The following is a 17,325-nucleotide window of genomic DNA, read 5'->3' as shown; positions in this document are numbered from 1 at the left end:
AATGTGATATTCTCTTCTAATGAGCAGGGAGCAGAACTTTAGTTTTATTGTCAGGCCTTATTTTTGCTCCCATCTTATTCCTTTTCATTTTCAATAAAAAATTACCATGGGGAAAAAGGATCTGTCATGTTTGTCCATAATATTGACACTCATAAGTATGGAATATTTTTGTCTTAAATAGCTTTAATGTGGTTGCTGATAACGATTTATCATATTTTTACATTATATTATTTTAGTTTATTAAGGACCGGTACCAATCTATCTCCGGCGGAAACATTTGAAGCCTGGACCGGAAACGGTACTGCCCTGTTATTCTTCCCCCGGTCGCAGTGTTTATGTTTTCGTTAACTCTTTCACTCGTTAAAATTATTCCTGACTGGTAATGTGTGGTTATAAAGAAATGTCTTGGAAATCTGTAGGGATTCCCAACTGTGTCGTACAGATTAAATCTTTCTTAAACACTAATATCAAGTCAGGTCGCTGTATTTTGGGCTAGCATTCTAATATTTGGTTGTAACCGATGAGTAGATAGACGGTAGACATGGATTCAGACAGTCAAAGTTGGGACTGGAACGACCCGCAATGCCGATCCCAAATGGACGAAATATTCTTCCGTCATCACGACTACATCCAGACTGGCAGCCGTGAGCACAGAGAGTTCTGGGCTTTCTTTGACCGCTTTCAGAGGTTTAAAACCAAAAAGGACATGTGTGAGTTAGCAAGTCAAAAGGAGACCAGTCAAGACGAGAAACACAAAAGAAAGACTCCTGCCGTGGTGGACCTGGGACTCCCGAGGGAGTATGATGCTCGATATCGGATTAACGTGTCAGTCTGCACCCGGGACGTCGAGGAGCGTCTCGGAAAGTCACAACAGACTAGCAAGTACAGATCGTCGGTTCCGAGTAGTCGGGCGATTTCTGACTGTCGCCTGGCTCTCCTTCATTTCCTGGACTTCAGTCAGAAGCAGAGTTTTGCTAAACTGGCCAAGCTTCGCCGAGAGCAGAAGAACCTGCCCATCTTCCAGTATCGAGACAGGATCGCGGAGCTGGTTCGGGCTTTCCCTGTCGTGGTGGTGGCGGGGGACACGGGCTGTGGCAAGTCCACCCAGGTGCCCCAGTACCTGCTCTCATCAGGCTTTAGCAGCATCGCCTGCACCCAGCCTCGACGGATTGCCTGCATATCCCTCGCAAAGAGGGTCAGCTATGAAAGTCTCAATCAGTTCGGCTCAAAGGTTCGTCCTTAATGATCATGTATACATTCTGTCTTTTTCTGTTGACTGTTCACCACAACACAAACATCATGGTCAGAGCAAGAAGGATAATGAATTAAAATCTTTATTTTGAACTTAAAAATAAAACAAAATAACACAATTAATGAAAGCCACAGTATATAAAACAAAAAACAATAATAATACATTTTACAAAAAAAAATCTAGTTCTAAAAATTGAGCAACGTGTCCACAAACTGCAAATGTCAGGCTGTTTCTAATGGCAGTTACTAGAACTTGTTTGTGTATATTGCAGGTGGGGCATCAGATACGCTTTGAGACCACCCGCACCACGGCGACCAAACTGCTCTTCCTGACAGAGGGACTCCTGCTGCGACAGATCCAGCAGGACAGGACTTTGGCTCAGTACCAGGTGGTGATCGTGGACGAGGTGCACGAGAGGCACCTTCACTGTGACTTCCTGCTGGGGGTCCTGCGTTCTCTGGTGGCCGAACGCTCCGACCTGCGTCTCATCCTCATGTCGGCCACCATCAACATCAAACTTTTCTCCGACTATTTCAGTGGAGCCCCTGTGCTGCAGGTGCCGGGCAGGCTGTTTCCTATACAGGTGAGCCAGGGGAAAAAACAGACTTCATTCGACAATTAATCGATTAATTGTCGATCAAGAATTTCATTTATTAGATTAGATTAGTCGCAATTAATTGAACATTTTCCTTACACATTTTTCATTGTGAAATTTAGGTTCTCTGGAAAAATCGCCACTTATCAATTAATTGTTAATCGATCGCTAAGGTCAATCGACTAACGATTAATGAATTAATCGATTATTTGCATTCCCAAGACAATTACAACATAGTGTTAAAGAAGAAAGCACTAACCCTAAGTCCATCATTTTGATACGCACTCACAAAATGTGCTCGCTTGAGAGTTATTTCATACTCCTACATTATTTTCAGGTGATATACCAACCTATTCCATCGGAGGAGCAGCCCTCCCGCTCCGAGAAGCTGGATCCCAGGCCGTACCTGCGCATCCTGCAGGGCATCGACCACCAATACCCTGCAGAGGAGCGGGGAGATCTGCTGCTCTTCCTCAGCGGTATGGCGGAAATCTCCACCATCCAGGAGGCCTGTCAGGTGTATGCGACACACACGCGTCGGTGGATAGTGCTACCACTGCACAGCACCCTCTCCCTAGCTCAGCAAGATAAGGCAAGTCAGCTTTGCTGGAATAAAAAAAAAACTCCTATGATTGTTTTTAATCTTACTTACTGTTTGGACGTTATGATCTTTAATACAGGTGTTTGACATTTCACCTCCTGGAGTGAGGAAGTGCATCATTTCAACCAACATTGCAGAGACATCCGTTACAATAGACGGGGTTCGTTTTGTTGTGGACTCAGGTATGTAAATAGATATTCTTTTCTCAGCAACTGAAGATAGTTTTCCATTTTTTTAAATTGATTTGTTCTTTAATTAATTAATGGTGCTGAAAACATGTTTTGAATAATAAAAAAAAAATCTTCCCGTTCTAACACTGCAAACATTCGTCTTGTTGATTGCTTGTCCGCAGGAAAAGTAAAGGAAATGAGTTATGATTCCAAGGCCAAGATGCAGCGGCTACGGGAGTTCTGGATCAGCCGTGCCAGCTCTGAGCAGAGGAAGGGTCGAGCTGGTCGTACAGGGCCTGGAGTGTGTTATCGCCTGTATTCTGAATCCGACTATGATGCCTTTGCGCCATATCCCGTGCCTGAAATTCACAGAGTGGCTCTGGACTCCCTCGTTCTTCAGGTATCAACATTCCATCCAAAGCCGTCTGGTCGATTTTAGCTGTTCAACATCCATTGGTACAATCCTGGCTTTACAACTGTCATTTTTTTTTGCCCCTGCAGATGAAGAGCATGAGTCTCGGAGATCCACTGTCATTCATCTTCATCGACCCTCCTCCAGCTTCAAGTATTCAGACCGCAATTACCTACCTGAAAGACCAGGGGGCGTTAGACAATCGCAACGAATTAACCTCCATCGGCACTTTGCTGGCACAGCTTCCTGTGGACGTGGTCATTGGTAATGTTCCTCGAAGCCAAGCCCACTGTTTGATTCAAAGAAAAAGAGTACAATAGTTCAACATTGCTCTCACTTTGTACAAAGAGAAAGTTTGTCACAATCAGGTTTGTTCTTGCCAGTGCCAAGCAGCAGCGTTTGCTGAGGTGTCGTTGTCCTCTTTACTCAGGGAAGATGCTGGTGCTGGGCTCGCTCTTCAACCTGGTGGAGCCCGTGCTGACGGTGGCAGTGGCGCTCAGCGTTCAGTCGCCTTTTCTGCGCAGCTCGCAGCAAAACCCTGACTGTGCCACCGCTCGACAACCCCTGCACAGCAACCTGGGAGACCCCTTCACCTTGCTCAACACCTTCAACGCCTGGGTGGAGGTGGGTAAAAGAAAGAGAGGCTTTGCGGGCCTGGGACATGCCGATATAAAAACAATGTGTGGTCCTTCACAGGTGAAGGAGGAGCGAGGTGGAGGATCCAGGAAGTGGTGTCGAAGGAGAGGCCTGGAGGAGCAGCGGCTGTACGAGATGGTCAACCTGCGGAGGCAATTTAAGGCAGGCCTTTAATTTTGTATATTTTTTTTTTAAATAAAAGATATAGTATAATGGTGAACAATTACTCACAATATGAACTTCCGCTTCGGCCAACAGGAATTGCTGAAGAGCCACGGCCTGACAGAATCAGAGTCCGGCGCTCCCTCTGATGGCAACCGCGGGCAGCGCAGGGAGAGGCTGACGGAGAGGAAGAAGCTGCATCAGCTGAAGAGGGATCACGAGCGGCAGGAGGGCACCAAGCGGAAGGTCCTGCGGATGGACGAGGGCCAGGAGGACGGCTTCTCGTCAGGGTCGGACTCAGAGAAAGCAGGCAGGAGCAAGAAACGCAAGCAGGAGCCCGGACAGGATGTGGACATACAGGTGAAATCGATTGATAAGTTTGTGATCGTAAATACTAGATTTTTAGCATTTTTGAAGAAAATCCAAAGTACAAAACATGACAAAATATAATAATGATAATAATAATAATAATGTCATTCTGTCACTCTCTTTGCCTGTCCGCAACAGGAGGTGAAGTTCAAGCTGCGTCACAACATGTCAGAGCTGCAGGAGGCCGTCAACGTCAGCCAGGACATGTCGTCCCGCAAGCAGGCGCTGCTGAAGCTGCTGCTCTGCAGAGGCCTCTACCCTCAGCTGGCTCTGCCCGACGAACACAACACCGCCCGCAAGGACTCGGAGCAGGTCGGTCCTGCGGCTCCTCTGCAGAGGCGCTAGCACAGCCAAGGATTGAGGTTGAAGTGTTGTCGTGTCTCGCACCGTGCAGGTGTTCCACACAAAGAACAAGCAGGGGGTGGTGATCCATCCGACCAGCGTGTTTGCCAGTGACCCCGAGGTGTTGCTGATCCCTGAGCGTGACAGCCAAGACATGGGTAGTTAACATTCTGTACACAGACAATTTTATCACCAGAGGGCTCATGTGCTTTTCATCCAACAACAATATTATACATGTTGGTCTCCAAAATTCTCCAAATTGCTGTTTATCATTAAATCTGTAGCTTTTAAGTTGTTGCTTCCCTTTTCTCTCTCTCTCTTGGTGCTCCGCCCAAAGAACCAGAAAAGAGGGACAGCACAAAGCACCAGCTGCTTGCCTACGTCACTCTGTTGGAGACCAACAAACCATACTTGTCCAACTGCGTCAGGGTCCCTGCCCTCCAGGTTAGCAGATCACCAAACACAGCTAGCAGTGAAACATGTTTTTATTCATTTCCATGATCAAGTTTTTTTGTTGTTTTTTTTCCCTTTCTCTCTCTCTCTCTCTGAATCATCTGTGTGCTGCATCAGACTCTGCTGCTGGTGGCCAACTCTGTAGACAGCAACGCAGACTGCACACGCCTGGTGGTGGACGGCTGGCTGGAGCTGGAGCTGAGGGAGCCGGAGGAGGCCTTGAGGTGCCTGTCCACTGCCCTCACCCTCAGGGCTGAGTGGGAGCGCCTCCTGGTGTCCCAGCTGGGGCAGAGCACCATGGAGGGAGCAGAATTCTCGGGGGTGTCCCGCAGAGTGATGGAAAAGCTTGGTGAAGACCTTGTCCGCTTCCTACTCTACACAGAGGTACTGATTATGTGCTAATTTTATAGATATTTGTGTTATTACATTATTGTTAGATTTAATCAATAATACTGAGATACATCCAAACATTTTGAAAAGATACTTTTCATATATATATATATATATATATGTATATTTATATACACACATTTGTATATATGTATATACATATATATATATATACATATATACATATATATATATATATATATATATATATATATATATATATATATATATATATATATATATGTATATACAAATTTGCAGAAAAATTAAACCATGCTTCTAATACTATTTCTTATGCAATAGATTTGCTTTCCATTTTTTGCTTGCTAAAAATGGCTTGCATTCCTATTAACTTTTTTGTGGGGCGCAAACTAATTTCTCATGTGCTCCCAGGTTACCTACAGCCTGCGACGACTCACTGCTCTCCAGACACAGAACCTGTACATCGGCCCGCGGCCCGAGTCCGAGCTGTCTCACGCGCCAGCCCCAGATCTAAAGTCACTGTATCCAGGAGCCGAGGCAAAGCCAGACCCCATCAAGGGAGGCCTTCGTGTAACCAGCTTCTTCACATACAACTGCTTGGCTGTGAGTCTGGACGGAAACATCATGAAATACTTAGGATTTTACACTTACAAAAAAAAAGAGAAAAATACTTCAGAAAGCCCAGGAGGAAAGACCTCTAGTTTGGAACGTTCTGAACTTACTTCATCAGTTGATATTTCCCACAAACTCTGACTTTCAGGACTCCAAGGATCTCTACAGTGAATGTCTACGCACTTTCTGGAGCTGTCCTAACTGTGACCTCTACGTGCCTGTCACTCCACTGGAGCGAATGCAGCACGAGGGCTCCTGCAGGCCGGCTGGGGAACAACAGCCTGGAGAAGGTAAGGATTTTCTTTGTATTGGATAACAAACACATTCAGAAATTCAGCATGAGAAGTGAATGCAACTAATTTTTTTTAATTTTTTTTTCAGAACCCAAAAAAGGACAGGCGGCCTCTTCCTCAGCGTCCGGCCTTACCAGGGTTTACCACTGTGACGTCTGCGACGAAGACCTCCACCTCACGCCCACTGAGATCCTCAAACACAAACGACAACACACCTATTCTGGAAAATGACTGAACTGTGGACTCGGAAGCAGCGTCACCAGTTGTGGATGGATCATTGTTTCAACAGTATGGACTTGAGGACCTTCATTAAAGTGCTATTACTACCCTCTAGTGGTCGTTTGAGACACTTGCATTTTCCTTCTGCGCATGTCTCCTCAAATGGAGATTTTCTACATCATGACGGAGCGATTGGAGTGCGACTTGAAGGAAGTGTTTAATTTATTGCTGTGAGTCCAGGTTCGTTTTGGTGAAGCAGAACTGGAGGACTGGTTCTTCTATCTCCCAAACAGCTCTTCATCTTACCAGTTATACCTTTAATGCTTGAGTGGAGGCTCAGCACTGGTCAGACTTGATTTGTATTTATATACACATATCTTTTAATTTGCTGAGTACATTCTTAATGCCGTGTTAATGCAGTAATGCAGTATTCCCAGCTTTAAAAAAAAAAACAAAAAAACTGTTCTTGTCAAAATGCTCCAGCTAACTGTCTGACACCACCCGCTGAATGCAGTGACTTTCTGGTAGAGCCATTCTGCCACACAAAGCAGACAGAAATGTAATTATTTTAAGTCAATTAAGTTAAGAATGAAATGCTCAGTAGATCTAGGTGTTCCACTCAGCATCCACTGCAGCCAGCTCTGCCTTATTGCTGTAAATTAATTTTACTGTGGCACTGCAGGCACAAGACGCATGAAATAATTCAATAAGAACAATAAAATGATTAAATATATTGCTAAAAAAAAAAAAAACTTTTAATTGAATTCATTCAAAATTCATCATCAAATTAAAGCTGCAAGCACCATTCAAGGTACTGAGCCTGCTGTGGGCCGCCGACGCCTGCAAACCCCTGATTGTGAGGTGAATAGCTCTAACCCCAATCCTAGTTCTAACCCTAACCCTATGACCAACGCTAACAGAAACCCCAACCATAACCTTAACCCCAAACCTAACCCTAATCCCAACTGTAACCCCAACCCTAACCCTAAATTCAACCCCAATCCTAACCCTCACCCTAAGGTCAACCTTAAGCCTGGGGGTGACTTCATTTCCCCCATCACTGGACCAACATCTAGAAAAACACTTCTGTCTCTTTAAGCAACAAAAATCATCTTGACCCACTCAATGGTTGGAGGGAGCACTTGAAGCACATAGATTATCATATCATTCTGTTTTGCGTTAATTTGTAGGGGGGGAAAAATGGCCATAACTGAACTGCCATTGTCATGCACAAATGAGAGAAGAGGCTGATTTTAAAATATAGAGTGAGGGTTTAATAATGATACAAACCCACGATATGTAACACCTCAAAGCAGCACATTGGCACAAAGTCAGAAGTAAGACAGCACGGAAGATAAAAACCTGTCTCAAAAAAATAAAGAATCAGAATAAATATCTCAATAAATAAACAGGTAATATCTCAATAATTACTTTCAAACTAATAAAAACATACGTCTGAAATATGCACATCGGCAGAAATCAATATCCCAAAAAAGTAAATAGTACTTAACACAGAGTTACTTAGAAATCATAATTATTGATTAATTAAATCAAAAGGCACATGTAAGAATGGGGCCTGCAACTGTGATCGCATGACTGTCATTACTGTACTCTTAACACCTTTTTCTAATTCAAAAGTAGTAAACTGTGTGCAATGGCTTTACTAGTTCTGTATACTTTGCACCTCTGAGTGCACGTGTGTCTGTGCGTGACTGTGCGCTGCAGTTTTAGGAGGGTGGCTGTGTTGTCCTGCCATTGTGACAGTATGCAATCTATTTTTTTTCCCTTTTTTTTTTTTTTTTTTTTTTTTTTTTTCCAACAAGTGAGCAAACACAGGCGAGTTAGCCTTGTAGTGCAGTCAGCTGTCCGGTGACAGAGAGCTCATTGGGGGCCTGGTTTATGAGCAGTCACGTGATGCCCGACACGCTTCAAAGATTTATTCTGCCAGAGCTATTCAGGACATCTTACTGTAAAATGAGTCAACATTGGCATCCTTTTTCAAAGCATACTGTATGCATCCCCATCATTAATCCCTGGCAAAATACTTTTTGTTTTTATGAAAAAAAAAAAAAAAAAAAAAAAAAGGAAAAGAAAAGAATCCCCTGACAGATCTCAAGTCTTCTGGTGATGCTCATTGCATTTCGAGTTATTTTAGGATCTTTTGTTACAATTTACTTTTTGGATGCTCCTATTTTTAAATGACAACTGCGCTGTGAGATACACTCAGTCCTGATCTGGTGTAATTATAGTACTCAAAGTCAGACATAAGCGTTTTACATCAATTTGATGCCTGTTCCTGTCGTTATTGAGACGGAACTTTAACAGATGTGGGGATACCATGCCAGGAATCCTTTGCTTTTCTGCCAATAGGAATTTCATTGGACAACCATAGAGTTTAAGATAGTAGTGTCCCCTCTATTTAGCACAGCTGTTAAACACTGATGCAAGAAGGGAGCTACATTCAAGAAAAGAAACAAATCATTTTGAACATTTCCTGAAATTGAATTCTAGTAGTTAAAATCTCTTTGAAAGGTCTTCAATTATTATATAGTGGAATTTGGCAAAATAGGCCCCAAAAATGCAAAGTACATCACCAGAAACATTCTTTTAAATGTCTCACGATGAATTAAAACCCAGCAGCTAGCATACCAACAAAAAAAGAAAGAAATTTCCAAGCACCTTGGTTGAATTAGGGACTGTCTGAGTCTGCCGCCCTGTCACTGTGAAGAGGCAGCGGGCAAGTTGAAGTAGTAAGATTAGGACAGGACTTAAAAATAACAGACTTCATACTTAAAGCAACATTCAGCAAACACATCTGCCACTGTGCCCAAACAAAGGCCTACCGCCGGTCATCTTTTCAAGTCAAACACCTCTCTCGTCTCATCACCAGGGTCGACAGTCACTGGAGCGCACGCCCGGGCTGAGCTACGTGCTACTGCTCAAGACAACTTTGTGTTCCTGATCATCTTTTTCTGCTTGATATCGAAACACAACAACACACTACAGGATTCATTCTCAACACTTTTTGATTTTTCCGTCCAGTTGTGGATTTTTTTTTTTTTCTTTTGCGTCGTTTTGTGTTTTTTTCCTCTTCTTTTTACATGAGCAACGGGTACAAAAATACTCTTCAATACATTGTTCATTGCACGTAATTTTTGGTGGCGTCTCTTTCGAAGGCCTTCTCTACAGATTAGTCAGCGTGGGGTCCTAGCTGTGTTTCTCTTTGGGGTCGGGACTGTAGGGGGGATCTGTGTGTGCTGGGGGAAATAAATCCACTCTGAGGCCGCAATTACAAGCACCTTGACCTGTGTGACAATTAGAGCTGTGGGTTGTGTTCCTCATGATGATTAATATTAAAATAAAAATACATGAATACATGAAAAAAGGTTGGTTAAGCGTGTGTGTGTGTGATGGTGCTTGGGGTTATGTTTGACACACATTCTCCATTATAACTTTCAGGCAGCAAAAAAAAAGCTAATGTTTTTGGTTACAAAGGACCATAATGAATCACATTATGATGTTTAAGTCTCCTTGGTTGTCATTGCATCACCCCTTAATAGTAATTGTCCCTTTGCATGTCCTGGCGGTCTATCACCTGATACAAAACACAACGCTGGTTGTGTCTCCTACTTTATTGACCTCTGCCCTCACTTGCACGTCCTCGCCAAACCTCTCGATTTTTAACCACAGTCTGAGTAACATATGAGGTAAAACTAGAGGTAAAGGGTGAGACCTGTTTGTCTGACTGATAAACAGGCCAACATGAAACACAACATCCCAATGATCTCATGTCTGTGACTATGTGATAGCGTGTGCCTCTGGAGGGAGGGTGGGGGGGTTTCTGTCATCAGGTTTTTCATTTAACAAAATATACCAATCAAAATTATAACAATAATATATATAAACATTTTTTGTGTTTTTCTCTCCAAATGAAAATAAAGACAGACATTTGAAATTGTGTACACACCGTCGTGACCTCTGCCGTTCTTTTCTCCCCCGTCACAACAGTCTCTGAGCAGGAACTTGCGACCGCTCGAGATGGGCCGGACCTAAGTAGATCCACCATGAAGGCTCCTGATGACTCCCACAGAACCTGGTCTGATTTGCAGTGCACCTTCAGCAGGCGTGGACCAGTGAGAAAGGCCCCAAATTGAAAAGTGGAAAAAAAAAGAAAAGAAAAGCGGAATGCAGTGGAAGGCTTTGGGACTTTGGAGGGCCACGCATCAGAGTATCGGGTCGTCTCAGACCACCTTTTCCCACCTTTCTCGGATTCTGCATCTCTGCAGGTGCTCTCGCTACTTTCTAACAGCCAAAAACTTCCTCGGTCCCAAAGAATCCCTCCTGTCCCGTCGCCGGGCCTCATCGGACCGCCTTGTGCTTGCCCCCGCAGCAGCCACACCTCTCTCCACAGCGCAGGCAGGCGCGCAAAGGCAGGTAGCAGCACATGCAGGGCACGAAGAGCGACAGGGCCAGGAGGGCCAACCAGCGGGCGCAGCACAGGGGGTGCGGGTGGCCCCCCATCGAGTCATCGCAGGAGCAGGGCTCCCAGAACTCTCCCTCCGAGTCCGACATGCAGTGGTAGAGCAGGCTCTCTGCGCACCACACGCAGGTCCACTGGCGGAGGCAGTGCAGAGCCGGGTCCGGGGCGTCTCTGCAGCGGCCCCGCCCGTTCTCCGAGGCGCTGAAGACGGAGCGGCAGTACACGCAGCGAGACGAGCACGACGACGCCTGCGGACAGGGGCTGTCGTCGTCGGGGGAGATGGCCCCGGATTCGCCTCCGCCCGCCCCGCCGCCTCGCTTACGAGTCCGTGACCGAGGCGTGGCCAGCGAGGCGTGGATGCAGCACGGGGAGGGCGAGCCTTTGCCCGGCTCCTGGGGCGAGCCGGCGCCTGAGGACACGCCCGACACAGCGTTGGCCATGGACATGCAGGTGGGCGACGACGAGGACAGGCGCTGCGAGGCTTTGCTGTCCAGGCTCACCGTCACGTCGCAGCCCGCCGTGCCCACGCCGGCCAGCTCCTTCTCGAAGCGCACCACGCAAAGCTCCGACTTGTCCTGCAGACTCCCGCCGCCGCCCACCACCACGCCCCCGGTCAGCCCCCCGACCATAGTCCTGGTGGAGCGCGCCCGCCGGTAGTCCCCATAACCTTGGGAGCCCCACAGGTCCTTGCAGGGGTCCACGCTGCGCAGGTCCCCTTCCTCCAGCAGGGAGATGGTGGGCGAGAGGGGCGAGAGAGGGGACGAAGCCGGGGGTCCCACCGGAGGGGTGGGGGGAGCGGGTGGAGGCGGCGGCGGCGCTGGGGGGTTCAACACAGCCGTCATTTGGGAAGGCTGGTGCTGTCCTGGCCTGGCGTGGATCTGAGGGGGAGGATACAGGAGGATTAAAAGAGGGTCTCAGAAACTCTGTTATTATCATTAAATCAGAATCAGAATAAACTTTATTGTCCCCCAAGGAGGAAACTTGTCTTGGACTTTCAGTGCCCATCGGCCACAGTACATTACAAACAGTAAAAGATAAAACAATAAAAGGTAAAACAATCAACCAACACAGTAAACAAGACAATTTGTAACTTTGTGTGAGAAATTCACTAGTTTTCAGAGAAATTGCACGAGTTTAAGGTGACTTGTGCATTAAGCATTTCTACAGACTCAAGGTTAAAGGTTATTTGTTGACTCGAGGTTATCTGTTTGTCATCTAGGGAATCCAAAAAGACGCTGAGGAAAGCGTAAGATTTTGTCTGTTTTCACTGTGTGAAACAAAAATGGTCATCGACTTTGATTTAATGCATTCGAATTTAATTCCTCAGAGTGGACGTTGATCGTGTTGATCATGTTCTCCCTGTGTCAGGGTGGATTCTTCTCCAGCTTCCTCCCACACTCCAAAAAACATGCATGTGAGGAAAATTGGGAACTCTGAACTGGCGACTTGTCCAGGGTGTCATCTTGCCTTCGCCCCATGACAGCTGGGATAGACTCTGGCAGATATAGATGACGGACGGACGGACGGATGGATGAATGGATGGATGTTGATTGAATGGAGGGGACAGGAAAAGCACAACTTGTTGAAAAGCCTTCGCTTGGACACGGCTTGACCCCGCTCCTCACGATTTAATGGCCAGGAGTTTATTGGCGAGGTCACACACGGGTACAGAGGATCAGAAGGAGTGAGCACAGCTACCTGAGCAGGTGTCTGGGTGGTGACAGCGTGGCCAGAGCCGAAGCTGAACTCTTCGGATCTCACGAAGCAGGTGGCCGACGACTCGCTCGTCACTATGGTGATTGGTTTGGGAAGCATCTCCTTCCTGCTGTTGGACGACGACTCACTTCCTGTATGAGACTGACAGAGGCCGCGCGTCATTCAGCAGCTGTAACTGACGCTGGGGGTGGGTGGGGGGGTGGGGTTCGACATAAAGAGGGATACTCACGGCTTGTCCATCGTCCTCGGTGTCGGCCTCCTCCGGCGTGGAGGACGAGGGTGAGTCGGAACCTTGGCGACATGAGAAAGAGAGGATTGGAGCTTTCCGCTACTGACGCTCTCTCCAAAGGAAAAGCACGCGGTGGCCTCACGTACCTCTGTCGAGCTTGTCTATGACAGTCTGCAGCCCTTTCTCAAAGGAGATGGCGTCGGCGGGACTCTGGAACGTGAGGCCGAACTTCCGGTCCTCCACGCGCCAGTGGTGGAAGATGGGGTTCACCTTGTTGTACACCAGACCCCTCTGCACCGCGCACTCCAGCACCGGCTGCGGACACAAAGTAAAACGGAAGTTCAAAAAACGCTGCACGTTGACCACCACAGTCTTTATGGGTGTTGTTGTTGTTGTTGTTGTTGTTGTTGGGGGTGAGTGGGGGGGGTGGGGGGGGGCGACGTGGCAGAGACCAGAGGCGGCCAGGACACAACGCACACACTCACTGCTCGGTCTCGCAGCCGTTCTCCGCATATGATGTACTCTCTCCGCCCCCTGCTGTCGCGACTCCTCCCCTTACATATGACCACATGACTGAGGCCGCCGCCTCCGAGGGGCACCCAGCCGCCACTGGAGTCGTCACGTGTCATCACCACTGCACGAACACGCACGCTGTCGGGGAAGCCAAGAGAGTGTGAGCAGCAGAGAGGCCCGGGCTGATTAAACAAGGCAAAAGATATACACACACACACACACACACACACACACACACACACACACACACACACACACATACAGCACGCACTAACTGACGCGCATTCATTCAGTAGAGGGGAAAGAAAGATCCACCTCCAGAATACAATGGCTGCATGTGATGCCAAGGAAACTGACTTTTTTTTTTTTTTTTTTTTTTCCCTTCCGTTGCGCCTAAATTGCACAAAGACGACAAAAACTAAACCTCTTGCGCACGATTTCTGGACATCGATTATCTTTCAGAGTGATTTCAGGTCGTGATGAAATAAAAAACAAAACAAAACGATTTAAATCGGCGAGCAACACGAGCATGGGGGGCGGGGGGGAAGGAAAAAAAATAGATATATCGCGTTACTTTAACGTCCTCGTGCCGTGAGCGCGTGCGAGAAAACGGGATGTTCGCCGCGCGGCGGCTGCACGCGCTCCGAATGAAAAAAAAAAAATAAATAACCGGGACAAAACGGAACAGAAGGAGGAGAAAAAAAGCAGCCGGGAGAAATGGCAACGAGAGGAGGAGGAGAGAGGAGGAGAGAGGAGCAGTGTTTCCCAGATAAAATGTACTAATGAAGGCAGCCGTTTGGCCAGCAGCACAGGCCCCGGCATTCTTGCAAATAAAACAAGCTCTGCCCCTTTTTTGCCAATCGGCTGAATAATTCAGCACTGCAGCCCCGACATGTGAATGTAATACGTTGCGCGCTCGCGTTTTTCTGTGTGCGCGTGTGTGTTGCTTTCACATCACACCGAATCTTAATTATTTCAGTTTATTTTCACGGCGGGCTACCTTTTTTTTTTTTTTTTTTTTTTTTAAACACCCCCCCCCCCCCCCCCACACACACACACACACACACCTCCAACCCTCCCGTAACTCCCATCCTCTCTAAATCGCGCGCCCCTGCCGCACGCACTCATTAACCCGCCCGGATATTAGGCTATGTTATATTTTTTATGAATGGGATGGAAGATGGGAGCTGCCTGCCGGAGACACTGGGTGGGCTGCCTGCGTTCGGCTACAAGGGAACAGAATGAAGGAGACTCGCGCCGCGCTCGGGCCTTGAACGCAACGCGATCGCGTGTCGGAGAAAAAGGAGGAGAAAGAGAAGAGGAGGAAAAGGGATGAGAGCGGCGGATGGATGAGAGAATGGACAGGAGGAGAAAAAAAACCAAGAGGGATGGGATGGGGTGAGGGGGCCCATTAGAAAAGGAGAGGAGGAGGGAGGAGGGGTGAGGAGACAGAGAGAGAGTGAGAGAGGGAGAGAGAGAGAGAGGGAGAGAGAGAGAGAGAGAGAGAGAGAGAGAGAGAGAGAGAGAGAGAGAAATCCCATTTCATTCATAAAGTTTGGCTTTAAAAATCATAATGAAACCCCGAGACACGTTGATAAAAATCACAACGCCTCCATCCCTCCCTCGTTTCACTGTAGCCATGTACTGAATGACGCGATGCCGGACCTAAAGTCACCGTATTTCGCCTTTCTCTCATCCTCCTCCTTCGCTTCCTCCTCCTCCTCCCCACATATTTTACACATTGACTGATTTCGTGACTGTTTTTACCAATCGGCAACGCACGCATTTTATTACAGAATTGTTGCACGCGCGTTTGATATTTCAATATCTCATTATTTGTATCTCTTGTGTTGCCTTTAATCTAATTTATCTAATAGAATAAAATAAAAAAACCGCTGGATGCCAATTCCTCTCCAAGCATGGAGCCCCGTCCACATGTCTTAACAATTTGTCACTAATGCCAATGTGAATATATCGGAAATGGGGTGTATGCTGTTGATTCAAGACTACGTAATGGTGTGTGTGTGTGTGTGTGTGTGTGTGTGTGTGTGTGTGTGTGTGTGTGTGTGTGTGTGTGTGCTCGCGCGCGCGCGCGCGTGTGTGTGTGTGTTTTTTTTTTTTTTGTTTTTTTTTTTTTAAATTCCCGACAAGCCTGATAAATTGTTGAGCGCCGACTGTGAGATCCACAGTGGCCGGCGCTGGATTGGTGTGACACTGATGACGGCGCTGATCTTTCTATCCGTTTCGGGCGGACGACTGTGTAATATGTGCAATGTTAGAAATGAAAATGCAAGGACTTACTCGCCCTCCATGGCTCGGTGTTGCCCGCCGCTTGCAGCAGCCCACCCCAGGGTCTCCTCTCTCTCCCTCACCCTCTCTCACTCTCTCTCTTTTTATCCTCCTTTCAGGAAACGCTCGCAGACTCACATTCTCCCTCTATCTCCTCTCATTTTCCCCCAATCTTCCCCCTCTCTCTTCCCCTCTCGCTCCCCTCCTCTCTCCACCTTGATGTCGTTTCGGTGTATCAGGATAGGCTTGAGGTTGCAGCAGCCATTTTCCGCTGGCAGCATCCTCCCTCCCTCCCTCCCTCCTTCCCTCCCTCACTCCTCCCTCCCTCCCTCTCTCTCTGTCTCTCGTTCCAAATCACCCCCTCGCTTATTCGCCTTCTTAGTCTACCTGCCACTTTTCCAAACACATCCGCTTATCACTGGCAAGACCGTGGCTGTGGGTAAGCTGTAACGAAGCTCGTCACTGCGGCGTGTGATTTTTATTTTTATTTTATTTTTTATTTTTTATCATTTCCTTCCGGAGAAACGGAGCATAGTGTTGCTCACATATGCGCTGCTGCCACGGGTTAGTGAATGAAAGCCTGGGCAAAAGCATCAATGACCTCCGGATCCATCCCCTGAATACAGCAGGAGGAAGGCTACCAGCGGTGTTTTATTTTGTAATCGCCCAAAATGAGCAGGAAACGTGAACCGTCTCTCCCGCCAGTGAGAGCGAGCGACGACTTTTCAGCACCGCGGACAGCAACATTCACGGAAAGAAGCTATTTCTTTTCTACTATAAATCAGGTTGGGCTGCAGCAGGTATATACGCCCATTACCGTATACGAGAGGTGGCAAAAGTATTTACATTCTGTACTTAAGTAAAAGTATCAATACTTGTTAAGAAAAACACTAGTAAAAGTAAAATTATTTATTTAACACTTTTTTCAAATCAGTTTCTGAAATGTACTTGTATAAAAAGTAAAAAAACAACAACATTTTTTTTGCATCCAATGAAAAAATACAATCGTAGAGAGGCTTAAGTACTCTAAAATAATCTCCCTCAAATATGATCCAGTTTTATATTTAACAACGCAATAGCGTAGTTCAAATAGCTCCACTTGAAGCAACAATTTTTGCTCAGTCACTTCAGGGGCAGGTCAGCAAGCCCTTAACGTTTGAGCTAAATCAAAGGCTTGAAGGAGCATCTTTGACATGACAATGCACACTTGTTTAACACTTTCATTTTTGCTAATATGGTGAGCTAAATTGCACATGAATACCTATGGCCAAGTGACATCTCAGTGTTTGTTTTGTAATAAATCTACAAAAGAAATTCTACAAGTCTGTGTTCTTCTGACAATATTGGGTGCTGTGTGTGTGTGAACGACGAAAAAATGAAATTAATAGATTTTAGCAAAAGGCAGCACTATGACAAAAAGTGAAACATTTAATGGGGTCTGAATACTTTCCGAACCCGTTATACTTAGAGGGCCGCGCCCAGTGATGATTCAGAACCAAGGACAGCAACTCAGGATTTTTTTCATTTGAGGAAAATTGAAATCAAACCTGACTATAAAATCATTGTATTGTATTTATACCATTGAATTTTTTAAAAAGTATTTAATTAAT

At 46.5% G+C, this 17,325-nt stretch overlaps 2 protein-coding genes across 3 annotated transcripts; one reads left to right on the top strand and one right to left on the bottom strand.

Annotated features, from left to right (window-relative positions):
• The first annotated feature begins 288 nt into the window (after nt 1-288).
• On the top strand, nt 289-6,602 carry dhx34 (DEAH (Asp-Glu-Ala-His) box polypeptide 34). Its single transcript, XM_076036673.1, has 16 exons — nt 289-1,231; nt 1,524-1,835; nt 2,185-2,439; nt 2,528-2,630; nt 2,801-3,018; nt 3,120-3,294; nt 3,461-3,654; nt 3,727-3,828; nt 3,925-4,188; nt 4,336-4,509; nt 4,592-4,697; nt 4,877-4,983; nt 5,110-5,376; nt 5,776-5,967; nt 6,125-6,266; nt 6,358-6,602. The coding sequence occupies exons 1-16, from the start codon at nt 542-544 to the stop codon at nt 6,498-6,500; spliced, it is 3,444 nt and encodes a 1,147-aa protein (XP_075892788.1). The 5' UTR covers nt 289-541; the 3' UTR covers nt 6,501-6,602.
• Nucleotides 6,603-10,537: 3,935 nt separating this feature from the next.
• Nucleotides 10,538-15,859, bottom strand: spred3 (sprouty related EVH1 domain containing 3). Of its 2 annotated transcripts, XM_076036669.1 has the most exons (6): nt 15,728-15,859; nt 13,399-13,564; nt 13,060-13,228; nt 12,914-12,975; nt 12,667-12,825; nt 10,538-11,846 (listed from the first exon to the last, which is right to left on the bottom strand). In XM_076036669.1, the coding sequence occupies exons 1-6, from the start codon at nt 15,736-15,738 to the stop codon at nt 10,848-10,850; spliced, it is 1,566 nt and encodes a 521-aa protein (XP_075892784.1). In that variant the 5' UTR covers nt 15,739-15,859; the 3' UTR covers nt 10,538-10,847. The 2 variants fall into 2 exon arrangements, with proteins under 2 accessions (XP_075892784.1, XP_075892785.1); XM_076036670.1 differs by lacking the exons at nt 12,914-12,975; nt 13,060-13,228; nt 13,399-13,564; nt 15,728-15,859 and having other exon boundaries at nt 12,667-12,846.
• Between the last annotated feature and the right edge of the window lie 1,466 nt (nt 15,860-17,325).

Source organism: Nelusetta ayraudi, unplaced genomic scaffold, assembly GCF_046127955.1.
Source record: "Nelusetta ayraudi isolate G7.1 ecotype Tasmania unplaced genomic scaffold, CSIRO-AGI_Nayr_v1 ptg000048l, whole genome shotgun sequence".
Classification (NCBI taxonomy): Eukaryota; Metazoa; Chordata; class Actinopteri; order Tetraodontiformes; family Monacanthidae; genus Nelusetta; species Nelusetta ayraudi.
The sequence above is the reverse complement of the archived record's forward strand: the minus strand, read 5'-3'. Positions and strand labels throughout refer to the sequence as shown.